General features: G+C 40.9%; 1 protein-coding gene across 1 annotated transcript; it reads right to left on the bottom strand.

Annotated features, from left to right (window-relative positions):
• Positions 1–896: 896 nt before the first annotated feature.
• LOC133751431 (disintegrin and metalloproteinase domain-containing protein 20-like) lies at positions 897–9349 on the bottom strand. The gene is made up of 2 exons (XM_062181479.1): positions 9294–9349; positions 897–3312 (listed from the first exon to the last, which is right to left on the bottom strand). The coding sequence occupies exon 2, from the start codon at positions 3138–3140 to the stop codon at positions 897–899; it is 2244 nt and encodes a 747-aa protein (XP_062037463.1). The 5' UTR covers positions 3141–3312; positions 9294–9349.
• Positions 9350–24325: the final 14976 nt, after the last annotated feature.

Genomic DNA, 24325 nt, shown 5'->3' with positions numbered 1-24325 from the left:
TTCCCTCTTTTACACAGCTGTGATATCTAACGCAACCCTCACTCTAAACTCCAACTCAGTGTACGCTTAGGAAACGACAATTTAACACAGCCAGAGAGTAACTGCAGAAAGCCCCAACATCTCTAGGGTCAGCAGAACAGAGGGACGGGATTGTGTGCATTAGAGCATAGCTGATTACAGGAAGTCCCTGAAAACCAAGGGCTGAGATCTCTAGGGAGAGCATGGCGACCAGCTGGTACTGGAGCTTCAGGAACTAACAGAAGGAACACCCAGCTAATCCAGTGTGCAACATGGACACCGAGAATATCAACTGCTGTCGGTATTTCTAAGGAAGAATAGGGTGGGGTGGGGGCTTCCAGCAGTGACCATACAAATGGATTCCAAACTGAATGGCCTCAGCTAAAAATGATGCTGTCAGAAATGTTAAGTACAAAGGAAAGAAAACTCCCTTTTCCTACCATTTGTCATTTAGGTTACTTCTTTCCTCCCCTTGTCCACAGCCAACTGTGCCAAACAGAAGTGAGCCTTGTGGACACACATGCCCAGAAACCGAGTGAAGACACAAGAGGAGGTTTAGAACTGAGAGAGAAAAAGCATGCAGCTTTAAAGTGTGGTTTCTCTAGGTCTTTGTTCAAGAAACATAGTGAGACAACTTTGGGGAAGTGAACATTTAATGTTGCGTGAAACACTGAAAAGCAAGTAAGAACATGCAGGAGTCCTGTGCTGTGGTGTCTAACACTTATGGTCCTGGCACGAGAGCATTAAATTTCTGGTTAAACAGCCACATCCGGCTTCTCCACTATGAAAACAAAAATTAGATCCTTTTAAAGGAAGCTTTGGCCTCTGGCTTCCACTTCCTCTCCCTTTTCTTCTGCTCCCTCTTCTTCCATTCTCTGCTATTCCACTCTGTTTTCTTCCACTCTATTTTCTTCTGTTCCCTTTGCTTCCTTTGCTTCTTCTTTGTTCTCAACTTGTGTGTGTGTGTGTTTCTCTTTCTTGAAAAGTACAGTAAAGTAATAGAGAAGAAAAGTTATCAAAGGAATCACAAGTAATGCCGAGGTGTAACCCACATTGCCTACCATGCTCAATCCTTCCCTCCTGTTCGTAGGAGGTGGACCGCTATCCACGCTCCCTCCATGGCCTTTATAGCTGCAGTTGGGAGGTGCCCACCCGTGGCGACAGTGGCAGTGCTGTCTGTTATTGCAGACTCCTCTCATGCTGCAATGCAGGGGCTCGCAGTTTTGTGGCGCATGATTCACACTGGCACATTTCCTGCCAATGCAGATCTTTCCTGGAGCGCACACTGTGCCATCTTTCACCTCACCAATGTCAGGTATGAACATCCCTAAGTGATAATCAGTGCCCCAGCAAATGGTATCATTGAAGTGATACTGGTGCACGGTAGAATGTTCCTTCAGATTGGGAACTTTGAGGACGTTTTCACACTGAATTCTCCCACACATGATATCAGGAGCCATACATTTTACATATGTGGTTTCTACAATACCACAGTGGCCAAAACGAGTTCCTTGGGTGTTCACTTCACTGTAGCAAACCTCAGACGCACTCCTTGCCTCTCGGCCAAAAATCTCCTTACACTGAACATCAGGGTTATTACATGTCTTTGCATAGCAGGAGGCACCACCCATACAGGGGGTGCCATCCTGTATATATACATCATCCGGGCACTCGTGTGATGTCCCATTGCACCACTCTGGAAGGTCACATTCACTGACCTGCTGCCTACATAAAGTCCCTGGTGGCAAGAATTTGCAGTCTTTGCAACAACTGCCAGAAGCACAAGCAGCGCCAGGCCTCAGAGCACAGTCCAAAAGACAACAGGGATCACGTTCACACTGATGTACAGATCCACAGTCGCACTCCTCTCCTTCTTCAACCACCCTGTTCCCACAGAACTTCAACCCAGAGACAAACCCTGTATATGGAGGAGAGTGAATACACATTCCAGGATTCCTGGTAGTATCATAATATTGCGCGTAACTGCAATTACTGAATTTAGTTGTGTTCTCTCTGAAGGCATACATTAGGCACCACTCTAGTTCGCATGCGCACCACTGATCATCATGCCTCATACCCAAATTATGACCAAGTTCATGGGCCACAGTAAGTGCACAAAGAAATAAGTCTTGGCTTTCAAAAACACTAACTGCACAGTTAAAAGGGGGATCACATATTCCTGTAATAAAGGCCATACCAACTGTTTGGTCATGTACTTCTTTTATGAAAAGATGTGCAGCATCATGGTGAAGACGGGATTCGAGATGTGAATCCTTCCAAACAGCAAAATCCCACAAAACTTCCCCTAGATCATTACTTGTAGAAATAGGATTTCTTTTATTCCAGATCTCAATACCAATCAATGTTATGTCAACTTGCATAAGGTAATAAAATTCATCCACTATATTGATAACGTGAGATACTTCATTGTACACTACTGACACATTACTTTGGGAATAAAGAAATCTAACATGGTCCACAACCACTCCCAGCTCCACAAATCGCCAGTGAGTCCACCAGCCCACATTAGAACTTTGTTTCAGAGTAGAATTATATGATGCATGCAACTCCTTTTGGCGTGTTATTGATTCTTCTGTCAACCCACATCTCATGTGTGGGGACTCTGTCTCATCACTGCCTACCTGATACACCAGGTGCTCAAATGTGGCAGAGTGCCTGATGGGTTCGATTTCATACATGAGGTCATTTATCTGTAGCATTCCTCGAAATCCCCCAGAACAGGTGCTGAGGGCAACCAGAGACTCGGGGGCCCCCTCCACGTAACCATGATAGTAACAATCATCAGGGACAAAGGGATGATCCTCCTGGAGGCCATGCTGCTCTGTGTAGGTGAACACAGGGAGGTGTGTGGAAACCAACAGCTTCTTGACCCTCAGGTGGACAGTGTGCCTCTGGCCCCCAATCCGCAGGCGGTAGGAGAGCCATCCTGGAGCCTTTGCACCTCTACCCCTGCTGGTCACCTTCGAGGGGATCACCACCTCTGGGGAGCTGAAATGCTGGGAGGGCCTGGCCTGGGAGAGGCCATGAATGGACAGAGATACCCCAAGGCAGAGCAGCAGAAGAGTGATCCTGGTGTACATCAGGGTCCCACCCACTGCCATTATGGAGCAGTCGTTATGCAGCCATGTGTTCGGGGATAAAGAGGGCGGGAACTTCCAGACTGACTCCTCCCTCTGAGATGCTCAGGGTCCCAGGCTGACCTTTATGGATCTGTGTCCAGGCAGAGGTGGATCATCAATGCTGCAGTGCTGAAAGTGAGAATAAAAACAGGAGCTGGGAAAGGGTTGGAGGGAGGTAGGAAGGGTGGGAAAGAGAAAGAAGAAAGTGAGGCTACAGTGATTCTTGAATTGGGATCACATTTGAAAAAAATAAAAGGAACTGGATTCTAATAAATATTATATGTATATATGGATATTGTATTAGATTCCAGCACCTTTTATCTTATACACACACACACACACGCACACACAGAGACACATACAACAGAGAGGTACCATTTGGATAAAGAAGTTTGGTAATAGGTGGATAATTGTCTAAAGTGAATGGCAAATACCTGAGCATTCACTATATGTATTCATCAGAATGTTCAGAAGACCACAATTGGTGTGGAATTAGAACCTCATTAGTGTTTAAAATATAAATTTTGGCTCAGGTAAAAGTTAATTTTGGTCATTCACCACTTTTACCTAGTATAATTAATAAATTAATATTTGAAATAAAAAATTAAAACTAATTTTGAGAAAAGGTGGTACGTATATTCATGATGCAATACTATTTATGCATATGAAAGAAAAAAATCCTGTCATTACAGAAAATTTTATGAAACTAGAGGACACCACAGTAAGTAAAATAAGCCAGACACAGAAGGACAAATACCAATTGTCTCTCTCCTATTTGGGAGGAAAAGAAAAAACCTCAATCTGAATACAAAATATTGATTACTTGATTACTACAGCTGGCAAAGATGGGAGAGGTAGAAGGAATTTGTATTTTAAAAAATAGGGTAGGAGCTGGCACGGTGGCGTACTGGGTAAAGCCACCGTCTGCAGTGCCGGCATCCCATGTGGGCACCAGTTCAAGTCCCAGCTGCTCCACTTCCAATCCAACTCTCTGCTATGGCCTGGGAAAGCAGTGGAAAATGGCCCAAGTGCTTGGGCCCTTGCACCCACATGGGAGTCCTGGAGGAAGCTCCTGGCTCCTGGTTTTGGATCGGCGCAGCTCCGGCCATTGTGGCCAATTGGGGAGTGAACCAGTGAATGGAAGATCACTCTCCCTCTCTCTTTCTGCCTCTCCTTCTATGTGTAACTCTGACATTGAAATAAATAAATAAATCTAAAATAAATAGGGTAGGGGCCACTTCTGTGGTATGCCAGCATCCCATATGGGCTCCAGTTCAAGACCCAGACCCAGAAGAATCTCCTGGCTCCTGGCTTTGGATCAGCCCAGCTCCAGCTATTGTGGCCATTTGGGGAGTGAACCAGTGGATGGAAGACCTCTCTCTCTCTGTAACTCTGCCTTTTGCCTTTCAAATAAATAAATAAATCTTTTTTTAAAATAGGATAGCTAAGTGGTTCATTAACTGTGACAAGTTACTAATATGAGATGTTAATAATATGGGAACAGAGTTGTGGGGTATATGGGAACTTTTTGCATTAATACTTCACCATTTTTGTTTTGTAAATTTAACAGTATTCCAAAATAAAATGTTAAAAAGAAAAACCACAAATCTGTAAACACATACTGGTGGCCTGAATTTTGTGAATACAGACATACATCAGCTATAACTGGGTATGAGCAAATGTCCTTTGCATTATGATGTCAAGAAAGCAGGAATAAGTCTGGGTGGATTCCAAAACTAATAGGTAGCTACCAGATGCCACAAGAGGAAAATAGGATCATGGATGAAACCTTCAGGGAAAATAACTCTAATTAATATAGGTGAAATCCTAACACCAGTCTTCTTCTCCGTGTCTCTCTTCATCATAGCCTTTGTATTTGTCATACTGTTTGAATATTAAGATGCAAACAAATTAACTGGGAGAGTGTTATTAAAGAACAAAACTTACAAAAATATAATAACCTACATTAAGTATTGTCAGAAATATGTTGAATTTACAATTAAAAATTTGTTGTAAAGCATCTTTGCGAAAGACAGTCTTTGTCACCAATGCATCACTCCAAGCACAATCCTAAAAGAACATAGCACTCCAAATAATTACGTGAACTAGTATCACTTCACTGGGATTTCCTCAGCAAAAGTCTTCAATTCTTTTATTTCAAACTCCTCAAAACCTTCTCTTACCATGTTTCCACTCACACAGTGTCAACTCTTCAGTATTCCTCAACTTTGGGTCACAAATCACACTATGTCATGGAATCAACTTAGTGAACCGCAAGTACATTAAATACAATGTAGTAGGAGCTATCTGAGGGATTCACACAGAGGAGTATCACTTACTAGTACTTATGATCATGCTAACAGTTCTTTTACAGATTGACAATTATTTTTAAACTCCAAATCTAGTATTCACACTTGGTCTGTGAAGCTGCAGTAGCATTCTGCTCATTATATTTCTCTACCATGAACTGGCTTCCTAATAAATCTTGCCTAAGAGCAGGCATGTAGCCCGCTTTATAAGATGTGCACATCAGAGTACCTAAGTTTAATTGCATTCTCCAAGTCCTGATTCCAGTTTTCTGCCTTGGAAGGCAGCAATTATAGCTAAAGCAATTGGGTTTCTCCCAGCCATGTGGGAGACCTCAAATGAGGTCCTCGCTCCCAGCTTCATCCATTTCAGTCCTGGAAGTTGCGAGCACGTAAGTAGTGAACCAACAGATGAGGGAATTTTCTCTCTCTCTCTCTCTCTCTCTCTCTCTCTCTCTCTGCCTCTCAAATTAATCAATTCTTAAAAGTTTGCCCAGAAGGGCATTAGACGGAGGCTAAAAGACAAAAAGAGCAGACAGGAGACTTGCTGCTTCCTATTTGTTTGCTGTACCCTCTGTATATCCCAGCAATGGTTCTTTGCTCTGGTGGTAACATTTGGCTTACACCATATACATAAAGCCAGAGCCACCTAGCCCCTTCAAAAAAGTACCAATAGGCTTAGCATTAAAAGAACCAATAGAACTAGACAGACTAGGCCATTCTCCAGTTCCCCAGGCAACCAACACCAGCCTGACAAAGTCCCTTTCTCAGATGTTCTACTACAAGGTTTATGAGTATCAGACCATGCCACAAATGGCAACAAGTATACAGTACCCTCCTTCCAAAATGAAAGCCACAGTTTTTAGGGGACCTTCTTCCAAGTCTCTAAGGTACCTGTACTACCTCAGCATTATTAAGAGGTCCAGCTATCAGTTCCACAGCACCCATTTCCTAAGTTCCTAATTTACCAGCACCATCTAAGAAATGATCTGTTCTCCACATTCCAGATCTAGATCTCTGAGGCTCATTTTCTTAAAAGCATCTAGGTTATAATAACCCCATCCTCCTGGGAAATCCTACCTCCATGGCCTTCAGTGTTCTCTTTTTATATGTTCAGTCATCTAATACCTTTACAAATATTTCCTACAATAACTTCTCTTCTCTTTTCTGAACTGGATCTTGACAGATACAGGATGACTTGATACCTGGGGTGATCCCAAGACAGGAGAAATTTGAATCTGAGATTTGTTTGGGAATGTCCATGGCCTCAAAGACACTGCTAAACTCCCATCCAATGGTGAATGGGCATATAGTAACATCACAATTAATTAAATTACCACTCAGTGTTGATTGTGATGAACTTCCCTACTTACATAAATGTGCAGGGGAACCAAGTGACTGCTGTGATGATGACTACAAGTACATCAAGGACTAAGCAGTGGAACAGCTGTACTTAACTATACTGTAGAACTTACATGATGAGGCCAAAGACCTATGTTCTCAAATCAAAGACAGAGCTTATAAGGGTGGACCTAAAAGAATCCCTTGTTTTGCCAACAGGACCACACATTGCTCACCGAAGTTAAAATCTAATATGAGAGCCAGACATTAAACAAATTATTAAATACAATTATGTTGAGCACTTTTGAAAGAGAAAATTAGGTACTATGAAAATGGCATACTAGTCTGAGAATCAGAAACACATTTGATCCAAGAGGTGAAAAATAAACAAGCTAGGAGGCAGATTATATACATTCCTGGAAAAGAGAAGAATATTTGTTAAAATAATCTGCTAGCAACATTTGACAGTATTGGCCAATTCTTCCTCTTGGAATTGCTTTTTTCATTTGGTGTTTAGTCATTTTACTAATTACTACTTCTCCTATTCACGTGCTATTTTTTCATATTTCTGCAAATCTAAATGTTGGATTATTCCAGGACTCAGTATTTGGAGATCTTTTTTTTATTTAACCATTTATTTCATAATCAATCATAATACTTGACTTTGCATTGAGAATTTGCTTTCAGACATTGTAAGTACTTTACCAGAGTTAGATATCACATTGGAAAAACTTATTATGTAACTGTTCTAATTAAAAAGTATCAGTGGCCAAAAAACTCCCCATACACTCAATCTAATATTGGTCACAACATATCTCAACATAATAAAGGCCATGAATATTATGATCACTCTAAAATGTGTATCTCCAGTCTGGGATTTCTTTAAAATGCAGATTCCTGTTTCCAACTACCTAGAAGACATCTACACTTAAATGTCTAATTGGCATCTCAAAGTAATATGTTGCAGCTGAGTTCGTTAACACTGCTCTCCCACCTTCATCCCTAAACCTGCTTGTTCTAGAGTTTTCACCTTATTTAATGCCAATTCTACCCTTCAGTATTCTCAGAACAAAAGCCTTTCAGTCATCCTTGATTCAATACATGCTGTTGTTTCAACCTTCAGGACTGGGTCATTTCTCTCTACTCCTACCATTACTATTCTGGTCAAAGCCATCATTGTTTCCCATCTTAATTATTACCATAGGTTCCTAACATGTCTTCTTTGTTACCCTTATTTACCATATTAAATTCCCACCTATCAGAGATATTGTAATAATGTAAATCATATTTTGTAGGAACATAGGCAGCTAGGGAAAGAAGCCGAGATCTGACAGCCCCCACTAAACGGCTACTGAACAGCTCCAAACAATCCAAGCAGCAGCACAAGTCCCTGATTGACAAATCCAGAAAATCCACAGTTTGATTGCTGTGGCTGACCTGCTGTAACAGCTGCAGACACCTATATGACAGCCAGCACAGTCCACATGACAGGTGCCCTTCTGTACACTGTAGCCAAACTCTTCTCCCTGTCTGTGCTCATCCCAAGCTTTCCTTTCTGTTCAGTTGAGGCCACCTTCCAAGCACCACCAAGCCCCATCCCTTTCCTGTGTAGTGAAAACCACAAGTTTCACAATGTTGCTATCTTAGAACCACACTAGCTGGAAGTATCCAGCATGGCTCCAGAATGTGTCCCCATATCATAACATTTAGGTCATTATAATGTCATTATAATAAAATTGCCATGGGGCACTCCAATCACCCACCTGATGCCATGACACTTTCAATATTTCCTTAAAAGGGTACAGAAATGGGCAGAGCTTAAGCTCCCACCCAAACTCTGCCCCTTTTGAATATTCAATTAGGCTCCACCCCAAACATCACCCACTATGCCTCTGGACGGTATAAAAGGAAAGCCTAATCTTGATGAAAGGGGCTTTTTCTTTGGCTGAGGGCTGTTACACCATTGGATGTTTTTCGTAAGTGAGGGGTTTTTCTTTGTTAGAAAGCTTTTTACGTATTGACTATTGATTCATACACTACTTAGTTCTTGAGTTTGCACTTTTGTTTTCCTCTAAATAAATCCTGCTTTCCAATACATTTTTATGCTCCACCTTTAAACTGTTTTCACACATGGAAGGAAGAACCTGCAAAAAGCCTAGCTGGAAGCCCTGTACCCCAAAACAATTTTACTTAGAATCATCCAATGGCTTCCCACAACATTCACAGTACAAATCTATGTGATGCCAGACAAGATCTTGCTTGGCATACCTCCTACCAACAATTCTCCTTCCTCTCCCTTCCTTACCTCTCTGATACATCACCTACTTATTTTACCCTCATTTCAAAATCCATTTCAGCTGGTTTCCTTGTTGTTCTAACACACTAAAACATATTCCCACTTCAAGGTCTTTATCCCTGACATTGTTTTGACCTCCGCAGATTGAAAGGGGGGAGGGAGGAGTGAAATAAATTTTACTCAGATACATACCTTGTGTGTCTCCAACATCAGTACCTAACTGAAGTCATAAGCAGGGTTGAGATTTCCTGTGAGATGAGTAGAAAGAGGAGAGAATTATTGGTAGTGGAAGGACACTGACAAAGAAAAGTTTACAAAGCCAAACTGAAATGAACAAGCAAAGGGACAATAAAGGTGAAACAAACTATGGTACAACAGAAAGCAAGGATAGCAAATGTTTCTAGGCAGTGTCTCAGATAATTTATGGTTTCCAAGAGGGATAGGAAGCTACCACATCCACTACATACTGTCCATCACCCAATTATAAACACCATCTTGTGATAATTATAACCTCCATTCATTGACATATACATAAAACTTTTCTAAGATACTTTTTCCAAAAAAGTCTTTTATTTAATGACTACAAATTTCATAAGTACAACTTTAGGAATATAGTGATTCTTCTCACCATACTGGCCCTCCCACTCCTTCTCCTACTCAATCTCCCATTCCTAGTCCCATTTTCCATTACGATTTATTTTCAATTAACTTTATATACAGAAAATCAACTCCATACTAAGAAAAGATTTCAACAATTTGCACACACACACAAAACTGTTTGATAACAAGTTTTACAGTTAATTCTCACAGTACAACTCTTTAAGGACAAAGGTCCTACATGGGGAGCACGTGCACAGTGACTCCTGTTGTTGATTTAATAACTGACACTCTTATGTATGGTGTCAGTGATCACCTGAGGCTCTAGACATGAGCTTCCAAGGCTTTGAAAGCCTTTTGAGTCCACAATCTCCATCAGTATTTAGACAAGGCCATAAGCAAAGTGGAAGTTCTCACCTCCCTTCAGAAAAAGTACATCTTTCTTTGATGGCCCCTTCTTTCCACTGGGATCTCACTCACAGAGATCCTTCATGTAGAACATATTTTGCCACAGTGTCTTAACTTTCCATGCCTGAAATGCTCTCATGGGATTTTCAGCCAGACCAGAATGCCTTAGGGGCTGATTCTGAGGTCAGAGTGCTATTTAGAACAACTGTCATTCTATGAGTCTGCTGTGTGGACCACTTCCCATGTTTGAACATTCTCTCCTTTTTAATTCTATCTATTATTATTACCAGACATTTGATCTTATTTACATTATCTCTTTAACACTTAATCCTATCTAGACGATCAACTTAATATTATCACTTTAATACTTAAGATGGCATTATTACCACCTAGCTTATTGGGATTTGGAGTCCAATGCATGTTTTTAGCTGTACCCTTAGAAGTAAGCCCATAGGGCACCAGTTCTAGTCCTGATTGCTCCTCTTCCAGTCCATCTCTCTGCTGTGGCCTGGAAAAGCAGTGGAGGATAGCCCAGATGCTTGGGCCCCTGCAGCCACATGGGAGACCAGGAGGAAACACCTGGCTCCTGGCTCTGGATCAGCGCAGCTCCATCCATTGTGGCCATTTGGGGAGTGAACCAACGGACCTTTCTCTCTGTCTCTCTCTCACACACACTCTCTGTAATTCTACCTGTCAAATAAATAAATAAATAATAAAAAATAAAAGTAAGCCCACAGAAATGTATGCAGAACTATACAGCTCCTCCCTCTCTTATTACCACTCTTATTTTTCACTGGGATCTGTTTTCAATTGACTCTATACACATATGATTAATTCTATGTTAAGTAAAGAGTTCAACGAATGGTATTAAGAAGGAAAAAAAAAACTGTTCCTTGACAATCAAGACAGGGGCTAGTCAAGTCATTGCTTCCCAAAGTGTCAATTTAACGTCTACAGGTTTCCTTTTAGGTGCTCTGTTAGTTATCACAGGGAAAACATATGGTATTTGTCTTTTTGGGACTTGCTTATTTTACTAAGTACGATGTTTTCCAGAATCATTCATTTTGTTGCCAATGACTGGATTTCATTTTTTACCACTGTGTAGTATTCCATAGAGTACACATCCCATAATTTCTTTTTTAAATATATATTTATTTGAATGTTAAAGTTACACAGAGAAGGAGAGGCAGAGAGAGAGAGAGAGAAAGGAGGGGGAGGGCGAGGGAGGTCTTCCATCTGCTGGTTCACTCCCCAAATGGCTGCAACAGCCAGAGCAGCACCAATCCAAAGACAGGAACCAGGAGCTTCTTCTGGGTCTCCCACACGGGTGCAGGGGTCCAAGGATTTGGGCCATCTACTGCTTTCTCAGGTCACAGCAGAGAGCTGGATCAGAAGGGGAGCAGCAGGGTCTCAAACCAGTGCCCATATGGGATGCCAGCACTTCAGGCCAGGGCATTAACCCACTGCACCACAGCACCAGCCCCTCCATAATTTCTTTATCCAGTCTGCAATTGATGGGAATTTAGGTTGATTCCATGTGTTAGCTGTTGTGAATTGAGCTTCAATAAAAATGGGGTGCATATAACTCTTTTATTTGCTGATTTAATTTCTTTTGGGCAAGTGCCATACATTGGAGAGAAGAACATGTATGCTCTAGTTGTAGGGTGGAAGACTCTGTAGATATCTTCTAGGTTTATTTGGTCTATAGCATCAATTAACTCTGTTGTTTCCTTGTTAACTTTCTGTCTGGTTGATCTGTCCACTGCTGAAAGTGGGGTACTTAAGTCCCACATTACTATTGTATTTGAGTCTATATCTCCATTTAAATCATTAACATTTCTTTTAGGTAGCCAGGTACCCTGTAATTAGGTGCATATACGTTTATAATAGTCACATTTTCCTCTTGAATTGATACTTCAATCATTGTATAGTGTCCTTCTTTGTCTCTTTTAACAGTTTTTGTGTTAAAGTCTATTTTGTCTGATACTAGGATGGCTACACTAGCTCTTTTTTTGGTTCCTGTTAGCATGGATTATCTTTTTCCATCCTTTCACTTTTAGTCTGTGTTTATCTTTGTTGGTAAGATGTATTTCTTGTAGGCAGCAAATAGACGGGTTTTCTGTTTTAATCAATTCAGCCAGTCCCTATCTTTTAACTGGAGAGTTGAAACCATTTACATTCAGGATGACTATTTTTAAGTACTGATTTAGCCCTACCATGTTTCTGTAAACAGTCCTAATTTTGTGTATTTTGGATTTCCTTTGTATCTCTACAGGGTCATTTTCTGCATTCATCTTCTCTAGTAGTGATATCCCTGTTTCTGTGTGTTAGCACATCCTTGAGCATCTTTTTTAGGGCTGGGTGAGTAGTTACAAATTCTTTCAATTTCTATTTGTTGTGGAAGATCTTTATTTCTCCTTCCTTCATATATGAGGGAATGCAGGGTATAGTATTCTGGATTGACAGGTTTTTTCTAAGGCTTGTAATATATCTCACCATTCTCTCCCAGGCTGTAGGATTTCTGTTGAGAAATCCACTGTGAGTCTAATGGGGTTTCTCTGACTATGACCAGGTGTGGTGGAGTGAGAAGGCCATTCCAAGGTGGCCACTGGCAAGTGAGCATCTGTTGCTCAGGAATGGCTTTGAAACTGCCTGGCAACAGGCTGTGATTGGATGGCTTTGAAACTGCCTGGCAACAGGCTGTGATTGGATGGCTTTGAAACTGCCTGGCAACAGGCTGTGATTGGTTGGGGCATAGACCACCCCTTGACCAGATTGGCTGGTCTTGGCTATATAAGATGTTGTACCAACTGAAATAAACGAGTCTGCTGGCTGCTCACCTCAAGCCTGCTTTCACCCGACTCCCGGGGTCTGTGTGGTGACTCCGCGCCTCTTGCCCCCTCCACGCTGCTCCTCTCAGAAACGAATCCACTGCAACAACCAGGAATTTCTCTTGTGCACATTTTAGAATCTTTTCTTATGTTTTTCTGTAGAGAGTTTGACTACAATGTGTAGTGATGAAGATCTTGTCATGTCTATTGGGAGTTCTTTGTACTGCCTACACTTGAATGTCTCTTTTTCCAGATTGGGGAAGTTTTCTCTTATTATTTCTTTAAGAAGGCCTTCTAATCCTTTCTTTCCATGTTTTCTGGAACTCCTAGTACCTGTATATTGGGTCATTTGATAGTATCTTGTAGCTCTCCAACCATGTTTTTTAATTTTCTAATTTCTTCTTTTTTTTTTAGCCTGACTGTAATATTTGCAGAAATTTTTCTTCTAGTTCTGATATTCTATCTTCTGTCTCACCTATTCTGTTATTAAGGCTTTCCACAGCTTTTTTTATTTGATCTACTGAATTCTTCATTTCTAGTGTTTCATTCTGATTTCTTTAACATTTCAACTTCTTGGTAGCACTTTTCATTTAGATCGTGAATTTGCTTCTGATTTTTCTAAGTATTCTGACAATTAATTTTCTGAATTCCATTTCTGGCATGTCCTCAATCTCTTCATCTTCACCTTCTATTATTGAAAAGTTGTAGTGTTCCTCTGGGGGAATCACAGCGTCTTCCTTATTCTTATTTACGGTTTTTCCTGTTTTTCAGCATTTGTGTATTTGCTGGGGAGGGGTGGAGTCTGGTTGCTTTTCTCTTTGTGGCTTTGTGATTGAGTGGGACATCTACACTTTTAGTGAGTTCCAAGAGTTCTGTGATTGACATGGCCTCGGTGCTCTGTTCAGTATTTCAGGGTGGAGGAGGTATCTGATGTAAGGTCCCCATGGGGCTTTGTATCATTCCTCTTTTTTTTTTTTTTTTTTTTTTTTTGGTTAGAGGAGGTTGTTTACTTCCATTGATGTGACCTGCCTTTTCCTCACAGTTGTGGGATGCCCCACTTTTAGTCTATGATGTGTTCAGGGTTATATTGACTTGCTTAACAAACCGCACCCCTAATCCTTGGAGAGTTCCCTGTTATGATTTGCCTCACCTGTGGTGAAGTTTCCCTGTTATGAGCTACTATGCATTTGTGTGTTAAAATAGAAGCATGCAGCCCTGCCTACTGGAGCCCAGCCCATTTCTCAATCGTAGTAGAAGCAGGTGTGAGCTCCGGTGCATGGAGCCCTGCCTACTGGGGCCCAGCTTGCTTCTCAATGGTGGATAGAAGAGGCTCAAGTTTTTGAAATTCAGGGCTTCTCCTTGCTGTACAGCTTGCATGGTGAGGATTAAATTCTTCTGAAATGTTGTGGTCCTCATTCCTGGGTTGGAGGCTGTGGTAAGGTGGCGCCTGCAATTGATGGGCATGTGCACAGGAGCCAAAAGCGGGAGTCTCCTGCTTACATTAGAAAATGTAAACAAACAATATGGCTTCTCCCACCTTGCTGCAGGTCCAGTTGGGGAAAGGGGTGAAGGGAGATGGGTAGGGGTGTGCCTGAACTCCGTTTAATCCTCTATACCTTCTCTTTTTTCCTGTGTGGAATTTCACAAGCAGTTCCCCAAGCTCTCCCTCCCACTGCTATTTATAGCTCTGTGGACCCATGATTTCCCATCTAACCTGGTCTGCTGGGGCTGGTGCCAGCCTCCCTGGTCTGTGCCTCCCCTAATTTATTATTTTTCTTCTTAACATTTTGCCATATTCCTTCAAATGTAGAGATTACATATATACACATACATACTATTTTTCTTGAAACTAATAATATCACACTGAAGCATTCATGACAATGATCATAACATGGGGAAAGAATACTTTGCCACGTACATGGTATGACTCAGTGGAACAATATTTATAGCTTTATATCAAATGATATGAAATCTACCTTATACTATCTATGTGTATTAACTATCACAAGTAAGAGAAAATATGTGAAATTTGCTTTCTGGGTCTGGCTTATTTCACTTAGCATATCTCCAGTTCCATTCATTTTGTTGCAAATGTTAAGATTTCATTCTTTTTTAAAGTTGAGTAATATTTCATCATGTATATACAACACATTTTATTTATCCAATAACCAAATGATGGACATCTAAGGAAGTATGGGTGGGAGAAGGGTGGGGTGGGAAGAATCACGATGTTCCTAAATTGGTATATATGAAATGCATGAAGTTTGTATACCTTAAATAAAAAAGTTTCATGGTTTAAAAAAAAAAGGAAAAAAAACGCAGCCTGGTAGTAACACAAAAATAGACATGAGGATTTAACTCACTCTAGTTAGAATGGCTCTCATACAAAAACCAAAAAACAACAAATGCTGCTGAGGATGTGGGGGGAAAGGCACCCTAATCCACTGTTGGTGGGAATGTGAACTGGTGCAGCCACTGTGGAAGACAGTATGATACACCTCAGAAATCTGAATATAGACCTACCATTTTACCCAGCCATCCCACTACAGGGAATTTTCCCAAATGAAATAAAATCAGCATATGAAAGTGTTATCTGTACTCCCCCATGGTAATTGAAGTTCAATTCACAATAGCTAATATATGGAATCAATCCAGATGTCCATCAGCCCATGACTGGTAAAGAACATGTCACACACACACACACACACACACACTATGGGATACTACTCACCCATAAAGAAAATGAAATCCTGTCTTTCACAACAAAATGGATGCCACTATAAACCATTATACATAATGAAATAAGCCATGTTTCACCTGATCTGTGGTAACCAATAGAGTACAAAAAAGACATAATGTATAATCAACTGAATTGCACTCTGAGTAAAATTATTTCTGTGCATAAACTGTTGAGAAAAAAATGGCTTAAAGTGTAAATGAGGGGCTGGCACTGTGGCATAGAGGGTAAAGCAATTGCCTGCAGTGCCGGCACCCCATATGGGTACCAGTTTGAGTCCCAACTGCTCCACTTCTGATTCAGCTCTTTGATACGACCAGGGAAAGCAGAAGATGGCCCAAGTCCTTGTGCCCTTGCACCCATGTGGGAAGACTTGGAAGAAGCTCTTGGCTCCTGGCTTTGGATCAGCACAGTTGTGGTCAATTGGGAAATAAACCAGTGAATGGAAGACCTCTTTCTCTCTCTGCCTCTCCTTCTCTCTATGTAACTCTGACTTTCAAATAAAATAAATAAATCTTGTTTTTTAAAGTGTAAATGAACTTAATTATCTCATAACAACACAGAAAATATTTAGATGTTTCAATGTCATTGGTTGTATTTCACTGAAAGAAATTATGAATAATTCACAAAAAAACTATATGGGTGAAATGGTCATTTATACATTCAATTATTGTTTATTGCCATTTTCTATATTCCTACTAAGCTAGGATCTTTTTACTTGTTAAACTTCTTACTTGGTGAAATATTAAGCCTTTTTACTGTAATATAAATTTTAAAAAGTTATCTCAAAAAAAAAAAGAAAGGTAGAAGGAAGGAAGGAGGAGGGCAATATCATGTTCTTAGACTTGTATCTACAAATCATATTGAATGTTAAAAAGTAATTAAAATTAAAATGAAAGATACTATCAATAAAGTAAAAGATAACCCTCAGAAATAGCAAATATTTGCTAGTAATATATCTGATATGAATATCCATAATATATAAAGAATTCCTACAACTCAACACAAAACAAAATCAACTTTCTCATTCAAAGCACTTAAATGGATATTTCTCAAAAGGAGATATACCAGGAATCAACAAGCAAACAAGTCTCGGGACCGGAACTGTGGCACAGTGGCTATGTCGCAATCTGCAGCACCAGCATCAAACACGGGCACCAGTTCAAGTTCCAATTGCTCCATTTAAAATCCCGCTCCTTGTTCATATGTCTAGGAAAGCAGCAGAAGATGGTCCAAGTGCTTGGGCCCCTGCACCCACATGGGAGACCAAGATGGAACTCCTGGCTCTGTTGTGGTCATCTGGGGAGTGAACAACCAAATGGAAGCTCTCTCTCTCTCTCCCCCTTTTTCAAATAAGTAAATCTTTAAAAAATAAAATCTCAACATCACTATCCATGAGTGAAATGCAAATCAAAGCCACAGTAAGATGCTACCTAACATTAGGACGGTTAATAAAAAAACTCACATGTGGTGGTGAGGTAGCAACTGGAACCCTGTACATTGTTGGTTGGAATATAAAATAGTGCCACTGCCATGGAAAACTGCATTGTGACTTCCCAAAAAAATAATAAATAAAAGAATTACTACTTCTGGGAATACATGAAGGGACATGGAGTGACCAACACTGTGAAACAGTGTGTTAAGCCACCACCCAAGATGCCAGCATCCCATACGGATGCTGGTTCGAGTCCCAGCTGCTCTGCTTCTGATCCAGTTCCCTGCAAATGTGCCTGGGAAAGCAGCAGCAAATAGCCCAAATACCCATGTGGGAGATCCAGGTGGAGTTCAAGGCTCCTCACTTCAACTTGGCCAAGTCATGTGCTATTGCAGTCAATTGGGGAGTGAGCTAATAGAAAAAAGCTCTCTCCCTCCATCACTCTTTCAAATAAATCTTGGAAGAAAAACAAACACGTTTGTAAGTGATACGTGCAACTTAGTCCATTCCTAAAGAACTGGGGGTCCTGGAGATTAAACCCTGTCAGTGCAGTCTTTCTTTACATTACTAACTGCAGAAAAATGGGTTTCCTTAAGATTTCTTAAGATTTTGAAACAAAAAGTAAGTCAGAAGGAGCCAAGGCATGACAGTATGGGGGATGCCTAATGGCCTCTCACTGAAACTTTTGCAGAATTCCACTCATTTAATAACAGAATAAGAACACTGTTGTGGATGACTGTCCTCTGGATACTTTTCCAAGTTTTTGCTAAAGCTTTGGCTTTTTCAAAATTCTAATAAAGTAGATGTTACTGTAATTTGGCCCTCCAGAAAGCCAACAAATAAAACGCTGTAAGCATTCCAAAAAAGTGTTGTCATAACCTTTGCTCTTCCACCTTTTGGTAGCCATTGCCTTAACTGTACTTTGCCTACAGGATCATACTGATAATGTTTCACGTCCTGTTCCAATCCTTCAAAGAAATGCTTCAGGAACTTGATCCTGTTTAAAAGTTCCATTGAAATACTTGCTCTCCTCTACTGATAAAAAGTGCAACAGTATTAGCATCTATTGAACTGAGAGTTTGTTCAACTTTTCAAGTCAGTATTGTATAAGCTGAACCAACTGACATGCATTAGGTGTTGACCATCGCTTCCACTGTTAATCACCAATCCTTTCTTTAAAAAAAAAAAAAGATTTATTTATTTATTTGAAAGTCGGGAGTTACACAGAGAGAGGTGAGGCAGAGACAGAGAGAAGTCTTCCATCCGATGGTTCACTCCCCAGTTGTCCGCAACAGCCAGAGCTGCGCCGATCCGAAGCCAGAAGCCAGGAGCTTCCTCTGGTCTCCCACACGGGTGTAGGAGCCCAAGGACTTGGGCCATCCTCCACTGCTTTCCCAGGCCACAGCAGAGAGCTGGATCGGAAAAGGAGCAGCCGGGACTAGAACTGGCGCCCATATGGGATGCCAGCGCTTCAGGCCAGGGCATTAACCTGCTGCGCCACAGCACCTTTTATTATTTAATAAATATAAATTTACAAAGTGCAACTTTTGAATTGTTGAGGCTTTTTCCCCCATAACCTCCCTCCCACCCGCAACCTTTCCATCTCCCACTCCCTCTCCCATCCCATTCTTCGATTCATTTTCAATTATCTTTATATACAGAAGATCAACTTAGTATATACTAACTAAAGATTTCAACAGACTGCACCGACACAGCCACACAAAATAGAGTAGTAGTTTTACCGTTAATTCTCATAGTACAACACATTAAGGACAGAGATCCTACATGGGGAGCAGGTGCAAGTGACTCCCATTGTTGATTTAAGAATTGACACTCTTATTTATTTATTTTGACAGGCAGAGTGGACAGTGAGAGAGAGAGACAGAGAGAAAGGTCTTCCTTTTGCCGTTGGTTCACCCTCCAATGGCCGCCCCAGCCAGCGCGCTGCAGCCGGCGCACCGTGCCAATCCGAAGGCAGGAGCCAGGTACTTATCCTGGTCTCCTATGGGGTGCAGGGCCCAAGGACTTGGTCCATCCTCCACTGCTCTCGCGGGCCACAGCAGAGAGCTGGCCTGGAAGAGGGGCAACCGGGACAGAATCCGGTGCCCTGACCGGGACTAGAACCCGGTGTGCCGGCAAAGCAAGACAAAGGATTAGCCTATTGAGCCACGGCGCCAGCCGACACTCTTATTTATGATGCCAGTAATCACCCAAGGCTCTTGTCATGAGCTGCCAAGGCTATGGAAGCCTTTTGAGTTCACCAACTCTGATCTTATTTAGACAAGGCCATATCAAAGTGGAAGTTCCTTCCTCCCCTCAGAGAAAAGTACCTCCTCCTTCTCCGATGAACCGCTCTTTCTGCTGGGATCTCATTCACTGAGATCTTTCATTCAGGTTTTTTTTTTTTTTTTGGCCACAGTTTCTTGGCTTTCCAGGCCTGCAAGACTCTCATGGGCCTTTTAGCCAAATCCAAATGCCTTAAGGGCTGACTCTGAGGACGCAGTGCTGTTTAGGGCATTTGCCATTCTGAGTCTGCTGTGTATCCTGCTTCCCCTGAAGGATCATTCTCTTCCTTTTAATTCTATCATTCATTATTTGCAGACACTAGTCTTATTTGTGTAATCTCTTTGACACTTAACCTATCTTTTTGATCAATTATGTACTTAAAACTGATCACTTTAACAAGAAATATGGCATTGGTACATGCCACCTTGATGGGATTGAATTGGAATGCCCTGGCACATTTCTAGCTCTACCATTGGAGCTAAGTTTGAGTGAGCATGTGCCAAACTGTATATCTCCTCCCTCTCTTATTCCCACTCTTATATTTAACAGAGATCACTTTTCAGTTAATTTTAAATGCCTAAGAATAATTATGTATTAATTAAAGAGTTCAACCAATGGAATTATATTAAAAGAAATAAAATAGTAAGTTGTTCCTCCACAGTCAAGACAAGGGCTGATCAAGTCATTGTTTCTCATAGTGTCCATTTCACTTCAACAGGTTTCCTTTTAGGTGCTCAGTTAGTTGTCACCAATCAGGGAGAACATATATTTGTCCCTTTTGGACTGGCTTATTTCACTCAGCATGATGTTTTCCAGATTCCTCCATGTTGTTGCAAATGACCAGATTTCATTTTTTTTTTTTTTTACTGCTGTACAGTATTCTATGGAGTACATATCCCATAATTTCTTTATCCAGTCATCTGTTGATGGGCATTTGGGTTGATCCCATGTCTTAGCTATTGTGAAGTGAGCTGCAATAAACATTGAGGTGCAGACAGCTTTTTTTCCAGTTTAATTCCCTTCTCCACCAATCCTTTTCAATTAGGGCATGAACAAGATAAATTTTCTCCTCGTAAATGGATGTGGATTATCTACTCCTGCAGATTTTATCTTCAGCTTTTTAAACCAAGCTATCCATTTGTAAACTGCTGACTTCTTTGGGACATTGCAAGCATAAACTTTTAGTGAAGTATCATAGAATACACCACTCTTTCACTTAAGCTACACCATAAATTTTATATTTGTTCTTGCTTCAGTTTTATCAGAATTCATGTTGCTCTGGTAGGGGCTCTTTTCAAACTAATGTCTTACCCTTCTTATTGCCTCAAACTGGATCCTGTTTAGATGCACTGTAACTACTTACTTTCATTAAAAAAAAAAAAAAAAAAGTCGAAGTCCACAGCTTTTTCATAGTACCCATTTTCCAGACTTCCTGAAGATTCCCAACATTTTTTTTGAAGGATTCAAATACATATTTCTGTAACAATGCTAATAGCATTATTTACAATATTCAAAAGATGGAAACTTAAATATCCAAATGAACAAAATGTGACCTATATATGTATGTACGTATTGCATGTGTGCACATGTGTAGCAATATTCAGTCTTAAACAGGAAGTTTTAAACAAGCTGCAACATGGATGAACCTTGAAGACATTACGGTGAAATGAACCACAGAGAAAAATCAAACTATTCTATCAGGAACTACAGTAGTTATATGAATAATATCAGAAATAGGAATGGAAGGTGCCAGGTGCAGGGGGAAGAAGTTATTTAGTGGGTACAGCTTCAGTTTAGCATTGTTGATACAATCAGTCTCTTCACTTAGGTTACTGACAAATAACCAGGGAGTTGCTCAGGGAAAAAAAAAAAAAAAAAACTCTATGTATGTGTAACAAATAAAGGAGACAGTAGGAAGGTGCAGGTCCCCCAAAGAAACTGCCTCCCTGAAGAGCCTGCCCAGATTTTTACAGCCAGAGTCAGGGAAGTGTCCAGGATACAGAAAGGGGGTAGGAAAGCCCTGACTCTTCCTGCCAGCAACAAATACGCAAGGTAAAAAAAAGGAACAGGAGAACCATTTCTGTTCAAGCAATATATACTTTCATATATTTTATATTCAAAAATCTAACTCCAACTAGTCTCTTGCAGCTCTCCTCCCCTTGCCTGTGCTGGTCTGGCACTAAGTACAGTGCTGGAAAGTCGCCTTCCTTTTCTCTGAAAAACAAGCTCAAGCAAGAAACTGTCTCAGATCCTCTTATTCCTGTGTCCTCCCGCTTGTCTAAATCCTACCTTTTTGGTGCCAACATAATGAAAGATCTGGAGATGGATGGTGGTGATGGTCCCATAGCAATATAAATATAATTTCACTGAAACATACTTATTTTAAGATTTATTTGAAAGAGCAACAGGAGAGGAGAGAGTTCTCCCATTCACTGGTTCACTCCCCGAAATGGCCTCAACAGCCAGGGCTGGTCCAGGTCAAAGTCAGGAGTCCTACCTCCATCCAGATCTCCCACATGGGTGGCAGGGGCCCAAGTACTTAAACCATCTTCCACTGCTTTCCCCGGCTTATCAGCAGGGAGCTGGATTGGAAGCAGAGCAGCCAGGACTCAATCCAACATGGCATACCATCATCACAAACAATGGCTTATCCCACTGCACCACAATGCCAGCCCTCAAAGCATAAACTCTAAATGATAAATTGTATATTTTACAACTGAAAAAAGGTACATGAATTACAAAGAAGTAAAATTATTTTTATTCAGAGATGACATATTCATGGATGTAGAAAATGCAGCTACCAGAATAAATAACTGAATTTGGTAAGGGGACAAAATACAAGATCAATTATACAAAAATCATGTGTACGTCTATATAATATAGCAAACAAATTAACATGTTTTAAATACTTTCATAACATAAAAAAAATGGAATGGGCACTTAGCCTAGTGCTTAAGACACATGCACGATCTGCAATGCTATCATCCCATAAGCACTAGTTCAAGTCCAAGCTGCTCCACTTCTAATCCAGCTCCCTGCTTGCATGTGGGAAAGCAGTAGCAAGACAGCCCAAGTACCTGGGCCTCTGCCACCCACGTGGGAAACCTGAATGAAGCTCCTGGCTGCAGCCTGGCCTTGCAGCCATTTAGGGAGTGAAACAGCAGATGGAAGATATATCTCCCACACCCTCCCCAACTCTGCCTTTCAAATAATTAAATCTTTTTAAGGGGGGGGGGGTGGAAAGAAGAGAGGGGAAGGGAGGAGGAAGGAAATACAAAGAGACAGAAAGGGATAAAGAAAGAGAGAAAGGAAGGGAGGGAGGGAGTCTCAAACAGATACCACTAAACACTCATCAAGATAACTAAATTTTTCTTTAATTGACATTATCTAGGGTCAACAAGGTGTGGAAACCAAAGGCTTATACATTATAAGCTGGAATATAAACAGTATAATCACTTTGGAAAACATTTTCTCAACAACTAAAGTTGAATAAAGGCATACTTATGACCCATCCATTTCAAGAAAACAGCAAAATGGGTACATGCAAAATGTGTTAGTTTAGTAGACCTCCTAACAAAGCACAGTAATCTGGGTGGATTAAAACAAATTTATTGTCAAAGTTCTGAAGGCAGGAAGTTCAAAATCAAGGTGCTGGCAAAGCCGTATCTCCTCTGAAACCTGTAGAATTCTTCCTCGCTGCTTCTTAGAATCTGATTTGCTGATAAGACAGCATTCCCTGGCTTGAATTGTCCATCTTCACATAGTAGCCTCCCTTGTCTCTTCACATGACCTTCTTTTTATAAACACCTCAGTAATATCAGAGATCCACCCTACTCCATCATGGCTTCACTCTAACTAGTAGCATCCACAATAGGTCCATTTCCAATTAAAGTTACACTGTGAAGTACTGGAGATTTGTGGGATTAGGATTTCTATATACCTTATTTGGGTTGGGGTGGGAAACAATTCAGCCAGCAACATACACCAAAACACACATATGATATTCACAAAATTGGAATATTCATAATATGTCCTATAACAAGTTCATAAAAGTTGCAAAAGCAATTTTTAGTAATAGTCAAAACCACAAACGATCCAAATGTCAATCACCATTAAAAGTCACAATGTTCTTTTTGTGAAAATTTATTTATTTATTTATTTGAAAGGCAGAGTTACATAGAGAAAGAGAGAGACAGAAAGAGGTCTTCCATCTGCTGGTTCACTTCCCAAATGGCTTCAACACCCAGGTCTGGGCCAGGCCGAAGCCAGGAGCCTGAAATTCCATCTGGGTCTCCCACGTCGGGGAAGGGGCCCAAGCAACTGGGCCATCTTGTGCTGCTTTCCCAGGCACATTACAAGGAGCTGGATCAGAAGTGGAGCAGCCAGAACTCAACCAGCACCCATATGGGATGTCAGTGTTGCAGGTTGAGGCTTAACCCACTGTGCCACACACAGGCCCCAAAAGTTGTAATGTTTGTACAATGCAATACAGCACAGATATTTTCGGTTGTTAAATAAAACTGTTAAACAATTGATTACCATAAAACTGAGGACAAAAGTGACTACAGATTAGAAGGACAAGTACTGTATTTAGGAGGGGTATGAAGGAGCTTCTAAAGTACGGACAACATTCAATTCCTTTTTTTTTTTTAACGTCCATATGGTATAATTCTATTTACTTATTTTTTTGAAAGATAGAGAGACAACGACAAAGACAAACCCACAGAGATCTTCCATCCACTGGTTCATTCCCCAAATGCCTGCAATAGCCAGGAGCCAAGAATCCAATCCAAGATTCCCAGGGTACACATTAACAGGATGCTAGAATCTGAAGCAGAGACTGAACTAAAATCCAAGCACTCCACTAGGGGACACAGGCATCCCAAGTAGGATCTTAACCACTGTGCACCTCCCCCCTTTTATTACATTT

Source organism: Lepus europaeus, chromosome 22 (genome assembly GCF_033115175.1).
Source record: "Lepus europaeus isolate LE1 chromosome 22, mLepTim1.pri, whole genome shotgun sequence".
NCBI classification, from domain to species: Eukaryota; Metazoa; Chordata; class Mammalia; order Lagomorpha; family Leporidae; genus Lepus; species Lepus europaeus.
Note: the sequence above shows the minus strand (reverse complement) of the source record. Positions and strands in the feature narration are given on the sequence as shown.

Coding starts and splice junctions, on each gene's coding strand:
- LOC133751431 (XM_062181479.1), bottom strand. CDS start 3,140: ATGGCAGTGGGTGGGACCCTGATGTACACCAGGATCACTCTTCTGCTG.